Below are 12,750 nucleotides of genomic sequence, written 5' to 3' on the forward strand. Positions count from 1 at the left end.
GCTAAGAGAAAGCCTATGAGTCTCGGCTTTGGGAACATTTAACTAAATCCAAATTGTAATTATGTTATATTTTTATTGTTTGGGGACTTCGGCTTACCCTTTGCAAAGGCTTGACATAGTGCACTGCATTGTTGTTAAAACAGCACTATATCAATAAGCTGCCTCCAACATGGGCACTTGTGAAAATTCTGTCCAATCCCTTAATTTCTCTTTTACTTGCAGGTAAAGTTAGTCCAACACACATATTCCTGCCTTTATGGGACCTTCCTTGGAAACAGCCCCTGTGAACGTGAGCTGCACAACATTGCCAAACGCACCTGCTCAGTTTGGTCCCTTTTGAGAGCTGGTAACAAAAATTTCCACAATCTGCTCTACATGCCTGCTAACGAGCAAGTAAGTAAAATTCCCTTTTGTGCCAGGTTGACAAGGAGAGAAAATTTTTCATACAATGTGGGACAGAAGGCCAAATACAGTTTTCTTCTCCCACATACAGGATTAAAGGTTTTGTAACAGTCCTTACTGTGAGCGCCACTTCACTTTGAGTTCTGCCTCCTTCTGGCATGCTGGGCTTTGTGAAGCTTTTGTGTCTGTCCCCCCCCCCCCCCCCCATTGTTTCTTTGAAAATGGAAGAAGGAAGAAGATCCAATGGTTCCTCTGTATCTTTTAGTTAGCTAGGACAACTGTAATTGTAGAACATATAAATTATTAGTTAGAGGTACACCTTCACGAGCTACCAGACTCTTGGCTTATGCTGGTTTTTCTCCTCCTCTTCCTGAATCTGCTTTCCTTCATCTTTGATGTCAAGGTGCTGCATCCAGTGTGCCATGTGCGTGCATTGCATCTCTGGACAGCTATATATCTTCCAACTTCATCTCCGCGTCCTTTAGGAGAAGAAGGCATGGATCTTTACTTGCCTTCTGGATCTCAGACTCAAGAGTTCAACAGTCGGTCGCTTGACAGGTAGGAGAAAAATAGTTAAGGTCCTACAAATTGTGCATTTCAGAATTTCTAACACTACCTCTATTTATAAGAGCCTTGCTTATCCTGATCAATGACAATGCAGTTTGTATAGAAGATTCTAGAGGGTTGGATTTGGGGTTGTGCTAATGGTTCTCCTTATCTGTATTCTCTGAAAATTTTCACTGTTTTAAAAGGGTAGTTTGATGTGACCTTTTTAATTTCATAGATTAGAAAATAATGCTCCCCATTTACTTGCTGATTATGAGTTTTTAAAATGATTTAGGAAAAAATATCAAGGATCTGTTCTAACTTTATATCCAGGACAAATACCATGAGAACTGCTTTGCAGCCCTGACTAAAAGAGTTTTTCTTTCCTTGCTTGACTACTTACTGCAATGCTAAAAAATAATTGAAAATCTTTGAATTGTGAAGGGCTCTGTGTGTGTGTGCATGTGTGAGTGCGTGAATGCGAGCATGTTGGGGTGAGACGGGGGAGAGAGAGAACATACCTGCATGCATGTATTTTCCTCTATGACTGCAGTGGGCAACTTCTTGTAAGTGTATCTCTAAGCAATACTTGCATTATCCCCTGTTGCCTGAATTGACTTTTGTGGTTTCAGATTACCAAAGACAAGATCCATGGATGATCTTCTCTCAGCATGTGATCCTAGCAGCTTGTTGACCCGCACATCAAGTGATCCAAATCTGAACAACCATTGTCAAGATGTTAGGGTGGGTTTGGAATCCAGGCATCCCAATGCTGAAGAGACAGTGACAAGCAAAGAAACCAGAGAAGAGGAGTTGCTTCAAGTACCTCAACGGCAGCAGGAATTCTGTCCCCTGCAAAGTGCTGGCAGCGCCACCTCCGACAGTCACAGAATCAGTCGACCACAAAGACCACAGAAACATGAAGTGTCTCAGCAGTTAAGTGCTGTGCCTTCTGAGGTAGAAGCAATAAGCAGAGTGGGTTCAGAAGCAACAGAAGACACAGTCCCAGCTCCAAATTCTGGACAAACACAAGTGTTTGAAAAATTATCCTGCAACCATGTCAAAGACACTGGCCTGATATCCAATGGCACTTGGGATCTTGTTCAAACTTCTCATCCAGAATCCTCCTCCAGTCAGACTTCAGCAGGTCACCCCACTTCAGGTCAGCCAGCTCTGATTGTTCCAAGACACAGTGCTCCAGGTTGTCAAAAAGAAGAATTGGATGGAAAAATTGGCAACGTCAAACCTGGAGAGGAGGGCAACCATACAGGGAAAATTCAGACAGAGTTGTGGCGAAAAGGAGTTTCTCAAAGCCAGATGAGCGAATTCTCTCTTCTAGCAGCAAACTGGGACAGTTTTCAAGGGATGGGGACATCACTTCCTGGGGGTGATATGGGTCCCCGACGACTCCTGTCCTATGGCTGTTGTAACAAGAGACTGAGCAGTAGGCACTTCTGGACCTCTGGACTGTGCCTCAGTGGCCAGTGGCCTTTGAAAGAAAGTGCGAAGCCTCCTGGCTGCTCCATCCATTCTGGCACGCACTGCACAGGCCTTGTGGGGAGGTCCAGCAAGCTGTGGCTCCCTTGCCGTTTGAAGCAAGGACTTGGCTCCAAACACATGCCACCAAACAGCCCTTCTCCAGTGCCTCCCCTCTATCTAGATGATGATGGACTTCCCTTCCCTACAGATGTAATCCAGCATAGGTTGCGGCAGATCGAAGCTACCTATAAGCAGGAGGTTGAGCAGTTGCGTAGGCAGGTGCGGGAACTTCAGCATAGATTAGACATCCGTCATTGCTATCCAACTCCAGCTGAACCACAGATGGACTATGAAGATGACTTTGTAAGTGACACCGGTGGAGTTTTTTCAGTGGTTTCCTTTTCCCCAAGAAGGCATGTATAGTTAGGTAAAATGAACAGGTCCTGCTGCCATCAACATGTTTGTAGGCACTCTGTTCCTACAAATGTGTGAACATAGTAATGAAGACATATTTCTGGATGTAAATATGTGCACACACATTTCATTCTACCATTCCATGCTATCCCACATTTCTGCTGGAATATAATAATAGCATGGACATGATAGCATGATAGGACACTAAACAGAGAAGCCTCAGGTTTTTTGCACATCTGTTAAAAGATCAGATATCAATTATGGTAAAACCTGAAATCACAGTAGATGATACTGACTTAGTTGGAATAATGCCTGATGTGATAGAAAGCTATTATCTATGATCTTATGGTTATTTTCAGTTCATTTAGAGGAAGGCCTTCCACCTCTGAAGTGATCATATGTGTGATATAGATAATGTGATGGTTTCATGGTCTTCCTTGCAGACTTGCCTCAAGGAGTCAGATGGCAGTGAAAATGAGGATTTTTACTCTGATCATAGTGAAGACTGTCTATCTGAAGCAAGCTGGGAGCCTGTTGATAAAAGGGAAACTGAGGCATGTTACATTTCTTTATTTGCTAGTTTGCTTTGAGACACGTTTATGTGTTTTAACTTGTTATGATGTAAGATGAAACCATTCCCATTCCTGCTTCCTCTCCTATATTTCCCTATTCTGCTCTCTTCTACTGAAGAGTGTGTGTGTGTGTGTGTGTGTGTGTGTGTGTGTGTGTGGTTGTGTTACAACCCCTGGTATGCCCAAATATGGGAGGGAGCTCACTACTCCCCCTTTCTGTCCTTCGGCTCATTACAGAGGACCATCCAGGCAGAAAACCATATTTTTATTTTTAATGTTGCCTTTTTATATTTGTGTTGTATTTGTGCTGATAAATAAATAAAGGGAGACTAGTATAGATCTATTTCAAGCTATTTAGCTCTCATCAGCTAGCCATACCCTTCCTGGGATTTGAACCTGGGCTGTGGCTCAGCTGATAAAGAGGAGAGCCTGTGGCTTAGTGGCTAAGATATCTGCCTAATATGTATACAGCCCAGGTTCAAATCCCAGTAAGGGTATGGCTAGCTGATGAGAGCTAAATAGCTTGAAATAGATATATACTAGTCTCCCTTTATTTATTTATCAGCACAAATACAACACACACACACACACACACACACACGTGTGTGTATGTGTGTGATTGGTAGATTGGTGCTGATTGGTTCTGGCTGTGTGTCCATTGTTGTTTCGTGTTGTAACGGCCTGGGTGGTGGTGTGGCTCGTTTGTTTTATATATATACGGTATATATAAAACAAACGAGCCATACCACCAGCCAGGCCGTTACAACACGAAACAACAATGGACACACAGCCAGCACCAATCAGCACCAATCTACCAATCATGATACAACCACACAACCAATCATTCCACTTACTGAAACAAAGCCAGCATTCCACACACACACACCAAGATTTATAAAAAGACGGCAGCTCTGATCACACTTTAAGCCCAAAACCCAGCCTGAAGATGGCGAGTGAGACCTCGCCGAAACATTGCCAAGACAATCTTAACTTACACGGGAAAAGACCCAAATACAACAAGACCAGCATACCTACACCCTTGAAAATCTATGAAAACATTTTATCTTTTGAATTATTCTTCAGACAGTGGTTTTGAAAGTAATAAAGCTTAACGTGTTTAACATGTTAAAATGTGTGTTGCTATGTAGCTTCTTCCCTTACAGCTATGTTATTTGTAAGAAACAGAACCAAAATCATTCATGACATTTTGTGTTTTTAAACAGGTCACACGGTGGGTTCCAGACCACATGGCATCACACTGCTTTAACTGTGACTGTGAGTTCTGGTTGGCCAAACGCAGACACCATTGCAGGTAATGTAGTTGCTATGATACATCTCATTTTCCTATCTCTTTTTTTTCTCATTTTATTAAGTATGTCTGCAGAATATGTGGCAAATATTGAGAGCGATGCAAAGGGAATAACAAGTTAATGGAATATAGTAGAATAATGTCTTCTTGGAAAGTGGTAGTTCATTATATTTACTTTTAGCCAAAGTTTGACAAAAAAATAATAATTATCAACTAGCAATTTCCAATCACTTGATGGCCTACTTGAGGTATAAGTATTAAGATTTTAATAGTCTTTATGTTTTGAAATAGTATGTTAAGTGGCAGCATGTAGTACTTTTTCAAGAAAAAGTGGCTTTGTGATAATTAAGCAATTGGAAAAAGTATTCTCTAGAAAAAGAGAATGAAAAACTTTTTAAAAAAAAACCCTTAAACCCTGACAGTTTGGCTTCAGTCTCCCCTGTTGTTGGTGGGCCATATTATGTAAATAGACTGAAGTTTTACAGAACAGAAATTTGCATTGTGAATGCCTTCAACAAACATGGAATCCTAAGGCCCTGGTGGGAGCCATAATATTTTCCTAACAGACTGGATTATCTGGAAGCAGGACAAAGAAAAACTAGGCCTCACAGTGAAAGCACAGCCACTGTCTTTCTCCTGTGGCTGAGAAGCTCAGTGTCTGAGTTCGTTGATTATTTGGGGATCCCATCTGTGAGGTTTGCCTGGAATTTTGGAAATCCTGCATATGTCTCTTCCTCCATATATCAGACAAAATTGTAGCTGAAAGTTCCTATCACTGCCTATAACAACTCTGTGGTGTACTATTTTGTGTATCTCAAAATTCAGTTATTCTGAATCAAGACTAATTGGCCCTGCCCAGGCTGCCTCAAAATTGGTATTATTTTATTCCTATCTATAAGATGCCTACACAGAGAGTGGGGGTGGGGGTGAGAGAAAGAGGGAGACTTCTTGTACATGTGAAGAGCTGGGTTAAAATGTGCTAAATTCTCAGTGTCATACCTCTTTATGTAGTATTTTTCTTTAGGCTTCAGGAAAATGTTACAAAAACACACAGCACAGCAGGCTCTCTAAAGATCCCAGATTGCATTGTCAGCTTTATTCCTCAGTTAACTGAAAACAAGATCCTCCATATATCATCCTACCCTGGCTCCAGTATCATTGTTGTTTTTATGTGTTATTTTTTACCCAGGAATTGTGGGAATGTGTTTTGTGCCGGCTGCTGCCATCTAAAGTTGCCCATTCCTGATCAGCAGCTTTATGATCCAGTCCTTGTCTGCAATTCGTGTTACGATCACATCCAGGTATCCCGCGCCAGGGAACTTATGAGCCAGCATCTGAAGAAGCCTATTGCCACAGCTTCTAGCTGAATACCAGCAGAGGAAATCTGTGGAAGCCTGGCCTTTTCACTTGCAGACTGGAAGGAGAAGGCTGCCTCTGCTGCAGCTGAAGAGGTCGGTAGCGCAGCACTTGATCACCAAGCCTTGTATGCACTGTCGGCAATTTTCCCCACTTGGTGCCCCGTGTATTGGAGATGAGGAATTTGGATTAAAGAGTGTGACACGGCCTACATTATGGTACTATTTGTGGTTTCAAGACATAAGGCCAAGTTAGAGACCACAGTGTCTTTCTTCAGAGGGATGGCAAATGATATAGTGCAAATAATTGCCTTCCAAAAGCAATAGAAGGGTATGAACCTAATCAGAACCCCCTTCTTCCCATGTCAGAAAGCAGTCAGGTTAAATTGAGTAAGAAAGAAGAATGCAGGCCCAGAGTGTGATATCTCCGGGAGCTCTCTTTGGCTGTGTTAGTCATATTTCAGTCATATTCAGCTTGCCAACCTTTTTGGATATCCAGCCCAAGGCCAGCACTAGTACTGTACCAGGAAGGGATCCCTTATAAGGCAGAGTGTATCTCTGCACTTTCCTTGTGTTCCTTGAGGGAATAGACTTTATCCCAGCAGCTGGGCTGTTGTGTATGGAAAGCAGAATTAACTTTGGCTTGGTGCACTTCCTGCCCACTGTGGGTATTGAACAGCTGGTTCCTAACAGTCTTTACAGGAGCAACAGCTTAAATTTCCTCTTGAGTCACATCACGGTGTATTCCCTCTCCCTTATGCTGCATTTGTATCTCCATATTTCTGGTTGCTCTTTATTCCGAAAACCTGATGCTTCAAGGCAGACTATTATGTGGGTTTCCTTTACCTCCTGGAATGTGCTGTTTTGTGTGCTTGAGGGTTTCAGTCCAAAATGCTGCTAATGTTACTTCTCTGCACTTAAAATTTATCTGGAGTATAAACGGCTGGGGGAAGGTGCCAATTTTATAGATGGAAAACAGGGAATATTGCCAAACAGGGATTCTTCCTCTGACACCCAAGAAGGTGTGAGGGCCACTATAGACGTGATCATCATCACTGCAAGAATGTTTTTCTGTTCATTCTGACATCAATAAATTTCCCTTCAAAATGACTCTTCTGATTTATGGATGCTCCACTGTGGCAGCAGTATAGCAGTTATTTTACCCTGCTACTCTCACGTAATCTAAACAAGAACTAAAATGTTTTAGAAAGGCAAGCATAATGTTACCACCATTTCCATAGATCTTTATGAGCAGTGTTCATAATCATTTTATTTTGAAATGTACATCTATGTAGGACTAGAGAATGAACAAGATTTTGAGGTGGATGACTCAAGCCAGATCAACAGTCCTTAGGCAGTCACAAAGGATGGGTGCATGAATATCTCTTTCCTCAAGAATTGGAAGATACTGACTTCGCGCTTGGGTTGAATTCTTACCAGCTACCCATTCTTGATTAGTTTTTGGGAGAATTAATGGTTCAAGCCACCACTTCTTACTTTTCATTTTTCAACCTGAGTCAAAAGCCCTAGAGCCAGCATCATCTTTATACACTGGATCTGTTTGAATTGCCCTCTGGCCTGTTCCAGGCAGCATGACCTCATAGGGGTAAAAGATGAAATCTGATTTTGCCATACACTGAACTTTGTACAGAGTGATGTAATTAGTAGGAGAGTTCGGGTTTGGTTCCTTTTTCAGCTCATTTGCACAGATGTAAAACAAAAAAATGAAAACAAAGAGAGAAAAAGACCCTTCGAGTTAGCCATGATTAATCAATACTGCTTTCAGCTCTCATGAATTTTGTGTCACTGTCTTCAGGCAAAACAACTCCAAAATCGGATCAATAGCTTTGTGACAAACAATGTGCTGTAAGAATTCAATACAGTTGAATAAAATCTCTATATTAGTGCTGCTTTGTTGGACCATATTGTTTAATTTTCACTGAATATTTTTCTTCTCCATTGGGTACTGGCTTCCACCAAGCTATACAGTATTATGTAGAATTACTCTTTCTTCTAAACTCTTAAAAATGAGAATTTAAGATAACCAGAGGTCTTTTTTAGGCCTTTGGTTTCGTAGAATATCACTTCTATGAGACTTTAGAAATAACAATGAAAACAGTTACCTTATTTGAAAAGTTTATTCCAATGTTTAATAACAGAAATATTTTTTAAAAATGCTTAGTAACACTTCTCAGTAGAACTCATTGTTTATACAAAATCACAGATCACAATGAAATCCATGATTTATTCATTTTGTAGTTCCAGACAGTTAGTTTTATCTACAGTGGTTTTTAAGCAACAGAAATTAGCTTGACAGGCAAGGTGGTGGTATACCTCAGTGTTCTTGATAAAAAAAACAGTAGAACAGCGAAAGAGAAAATACTTTTAGTTATATTATATACTGAACAACAATCCACCCCTCTTCAGTCTTTCTGATATATGGTAATCAGTTTTCCATCTGGTCAAAGTATTGGACATAATTTAATTTAATTTTGGCATCCAAATTTCCAAACCCCTATCTTCTATCCATTTCAAGAACACAGGTTTTTCCTTTCCTCCAGTTTTGAAGCACAAGCTAATCCTAAAAAGAGTAGGTACAGAGGCTTATTACTATGTTTTATTTGTTATTATTTAAATTTGTATGCTGCCTGGCTCCCAATGTCTCTTGGTGATTAACACACAAAAATATTAAAAAACAGTGAGGGGAAGGGAATACAATGAAGAACAATAAATTATAACAAGATGATAGGAACAAGAGAAAAAAACAACAACCATTCAATTCAGGTGGTTTCACTCACCCTTGCCAAAGACTGGGCAAAGAGCCATGTTTTCAGATAGCCCTCTGGGATTCCATAGATGGCATTGTTTAATTGAAGGAACCCTGCCAGATCAAATCACGAGGACAGATGATAGGTTGTCCCTCAGTAACTAGACCTTATGTCATGAAGGATTTTTATAGATAATGGCAACACTCTGAATCATATCAGAAACAAACAGGCAACCAGTGCCAATCATGAAGAAGAGGTGCTACATGAACATATCGAGACATGCCCATCACTTTCCATTCTGGATCAGGTGAAGCTTCAAGGGCAACCTCACATTACACATTACATTGCATTAGTTGAGCCATGAAGTGAGTGACTAAAGTAACTCTTAATCTGAAAAAGGTGCAATAGGCAAACCAGAAAAGACATCCAAAAGTCTTTCTGGCTACATGATCAAAGTGACTACAAATATTTAACAAATATTCATCACCTAAAGCAATCTGCCTTTGGTAAGCAGTTCATACCATCAGAAAGTTCTTGATACTTAAATGATCCTTATCATTGGAATGTTCTGCTTTCTGGAATAATCAGCAATAATCCTATGACACAGGAAATTTGGGGAAGTGTCTTGAGATTATTTTTTTATTACAAGAAAATGAATAGTCTGTACTATGATTGGAATGCATACATATATTTATGTCAGACCACACAAAAATACAAGTTGCAACCCGGAATGCAGATGAGGTGATTTAAGAATAATGGGAGAATCCATCTAAGAAAGAATGAGGTATGTGTAAGCATCACATAGGTATTTTCTACCTTTATGTAAAGTAACCATCTTCATACACTACATACATGTACACTACAGTATTACAAATATAATTCCTAATTTGAATTAATCCTACTTGCTCTGGTAGGCATACTTCAAAAATCCATTGAAATGGTTTGCAGAATTGGGAAGAACATCTCTTTCCTTAAAATTACAGGGTTTTGTTATCAGGGTTTGCAAAAAATGCTAGTAGTGTGAGTGCCACTAACAACAACTTTTACTTTCCTTCATAATTCGAGTATATGCTCTTTAGGCAATCACTGATAACGGGGAAAAATTACTGGAAATACACGTCTTCCTTCCATCATCCATTACCACACCTAAGTTCTCGGTAGCAATTTTCCATGGCTAAGAAATGGTTGGATATGAACATCCACTGGACACATAGCATTGGTAAATATATGTGTCCCAGGTTGTAGGAACCAATCTGGGTCGGTCACCAGGAGCAGAGGACCGATCCAGTTTGGGGTCTGCCGCACCACCTTGGTCAATGATCAGGAGTTTATACCAGGAATACACATACCATACCTATCAATGAGATACCAACCTTCCCCACAAGATTGTAATCAGGCAAATAATTCACACTAATGGATGAGACCACACACAACCCTTTGTTAATCTCTAGCTTTATTAATTACAATATAGATTTTGCCTCAGCATACACTGATAAAACTTTACAGATTCACAAAACACCAGCAAGTAACATGAAGAATCTGGAGGAGAGGATCACAATCTAGATATTGTATGTACACAGGATACTCTTCATCCAAATCCCTATCTCTAGCCACTTAATGTGCATTTTTCATCTAGTACTTGTCTCCATTCTGGTCTCTATTTCAAACAGGGTTAATTGGTCTTTGCAGTGTCTAAAGCTACATTCCTTAGGGTTTGTTTTTCTCAGGCCACTGCCTACATGCCATGCTATTAAATTCAGATCAAGTCTATAAATTTTATAACATAGTCATTGCACACAAAAGCTATCAGCTCCAGCCATTGGGACAGTACAAGCATCAGATATGAACTGCATCAGTCCTGAGGATTGTTTCAATATCTCCCTATTCTGAGATTACTGTTTTCCACAATAAGAAAACAGGAAATTGGATTGAATGGGATAGGCCCTTTTCTATAATGGATGGAGGGTTTCTGTAGCATGCCCACTCAGAGAAAACATAATTATTGATTTTTTTAAAAAAACCGTTATTTTGAATTGACTTTGAAGCTCCTACTGCTTTTCAGCCCCATAACTGAATGTTCTATTTGCCACTCTCACAAAGGATTACTGCAACATTTTAAAATTCTGCCTAATGATGCAAATGACTAGAACCACTTTTTATCCATTAGAGCAGTCCTATGTTCTCTTCTATCTCACCTTTTGGCTCCAAGAGTTAAAATGATGGTCTCCAATACTTTGAGGCAGCTTGTTCATATTTTCAACAAATCCTGTGACATTTTAAGCAGTGACAAACAAAATTGTATTTTTAAGCTCTTAAAATTATAGGACAGGCTTCTTAATTTCTTTTCTATTTGTTAAAATATGTGTGCAATCTTTTTTTATAAAACCTTTCGTATAAGGCTCCTGTATGTCCCAACTAGACTACTGTATTTTGTTTCACATGGGACTATCCCTGCTGACCATTTAGAAACTAAAGCTAATTTAAATGAGACTGCCCATAATATAGTAATGGTCAAGCTTGGATTAATAATTAGCATTATCACAGGAATTGCACTGATGACAATTAGCTTCTCGGAGCAATTTAAGGTGGCTATCACCTATAAAGTCCTATGTGGCTTCAGACTTTGTTAGCAGGATTTGCTCCAAATAGAATCTGCCACTTTGGTAAGAACCAACAGAGAAGTCATATTAAGGTGACAGGAAGCCTGGAGAGATTTTTCTGTGATGGTCTCCTATAACAGATTGTCTCTAGAGACAAGGATGACTTCATTTCTGTTAGTATTTTGGAAGATGGGTAAGATCTGGCATTTCCAGAGGGCCTTTGAGAAGGGAAAGTGAGAAAAGAATACCTATGGCTCTTGGATATGGTTCAGGAGTGCCAGTTAGAATATTTATATAGCCTAATGTTTATCTTAAACACAGCAACAGCAATAACATCTAGACCAGTGGTTCTCAACCTGTGGGTCGGGACCCCTTTGGGGGTCGAACAACCCCTTCACAGGGGTAGCTTAAGACCATCGGAAAACACATATTTTCGATGGTCTAAGGAAACGAGACACCAACTTGATGGTTGGGGGTCACCTCAACATGAGGAACTGTATTAAAGGGTTGCGGCATTGGGAAGGTTGAGAACCACTGATCTAGACTTATATACTGCTTCAGTGTTTTACAGCACTCTCTAAGTGGTTTACAGTTTCAGTATAACCTGGGTTTAACTGACCTCAGAAGGATGGAAGGCTGACTCAATCTTGGGTTGATCAGGATCGAACTTCTGGCACTGGGCAGAGTTAATTTGCAATACTGCATTCTAATCACTGCAACACTACAGCTCCTAAACTTAACTACTGTATTGGGATAATTATTTATTTAAAGTATCTGGCATGAACTGTAAACCATTCAGTCATTAAGCAAATCCAGTTGTACTTCACCGACATTGCTTTTTGGAAGCCGGCTGGGAAGGTCTCAAAGGGTGATCACAGAACCCAGGATGTTGCAACCGTTGTAAATATATGCCAAGTTGTCAGGTGTCCAAATTTTGAACGCATGACTCGGGAGATACTGCAACAGTTGTATAATAAGTGCAAGAACCAATTGTCACTTTTTTTTCATGGCCACTGTAACTTCAGTCACTAAAACAAATGATTGTAAGGCAAGGACCACCTGTACCAAGAACTATGAGCTCCTGTGCTCTGGATGTCTGGCAGCCATCTGTTGGGATGCTTCAATGTGGATTCCTGCAGGGAACTTCAATGGTCCCTTCTCTTATCATTCTAAGAATACTGAATGAGAATCAGCCTGATGATGATAGCAAAGGTTCTGTCCTCTGCAAAAGTACATCATTATTATATATAATAATTATATATTATTATCATTTACATCTTTCTTAAAGTTATTCTCCTTATCAAA

At 40.1% G+C, this 12,750-nt stretch overlaps 1 protein-coding gene across 3 annotated transcripts in view; it reads left to right on the top strand.

The window, feature by feature from the left end:
• The window catches only part of MTMR4 (myotubularin related protein 4), a 53,367-nt gene extending 45,384 nt beyond the window's left edge, over nucleotides 1-7,983 (top strand). For all 3 annotated transcript variants that reach the window (XM_081942398.1, XM_081942400.1, XM_081942399.1), the window contains 6 exons: nucleotides 223-393; nucleotides 806-960; nucleotides 1,581-2,790; nucleotides 3,285-3,395; nucleotides 4,637-4,725; nucleotides 5,912-7,983. In XM_081942398.1, coding sequence (XP_081798524.1) covers nucleotides 223-393; nucleotides 806-960; nucleotides 1,581-2,790; nucleotides 3,285-3,395; nucleotides 4,637-4,725; nucleotides 5,912-6,089 — 1,914 coding nt within the window. In that variant the 3' untranslated portion in view covers nucleotides 6,090-7,983. The remainder of the gene's footprint in view (nucleotides 1-222; nucleotides 394-805; nucleotides 961-1,580; nucleotides 2,791-3,284; nucleotides 3,396-4,636; nucleotides 4,726-5,911) is intronic.
• Nucleotides 7,984-12,750: the final 4,767 nt, after the last annotated feature.

This window comes from Natrix helvetica, assembly GCF_964273705.1.
Source record: "Natrix helvetica genome assembly, chromosome: 2".
Lineage (NCBI taxonomy): Eukaryota > Metazoa > Chordata > Lepidosauria > Squamata > Natricidae > Natrix > Natrix helvetica.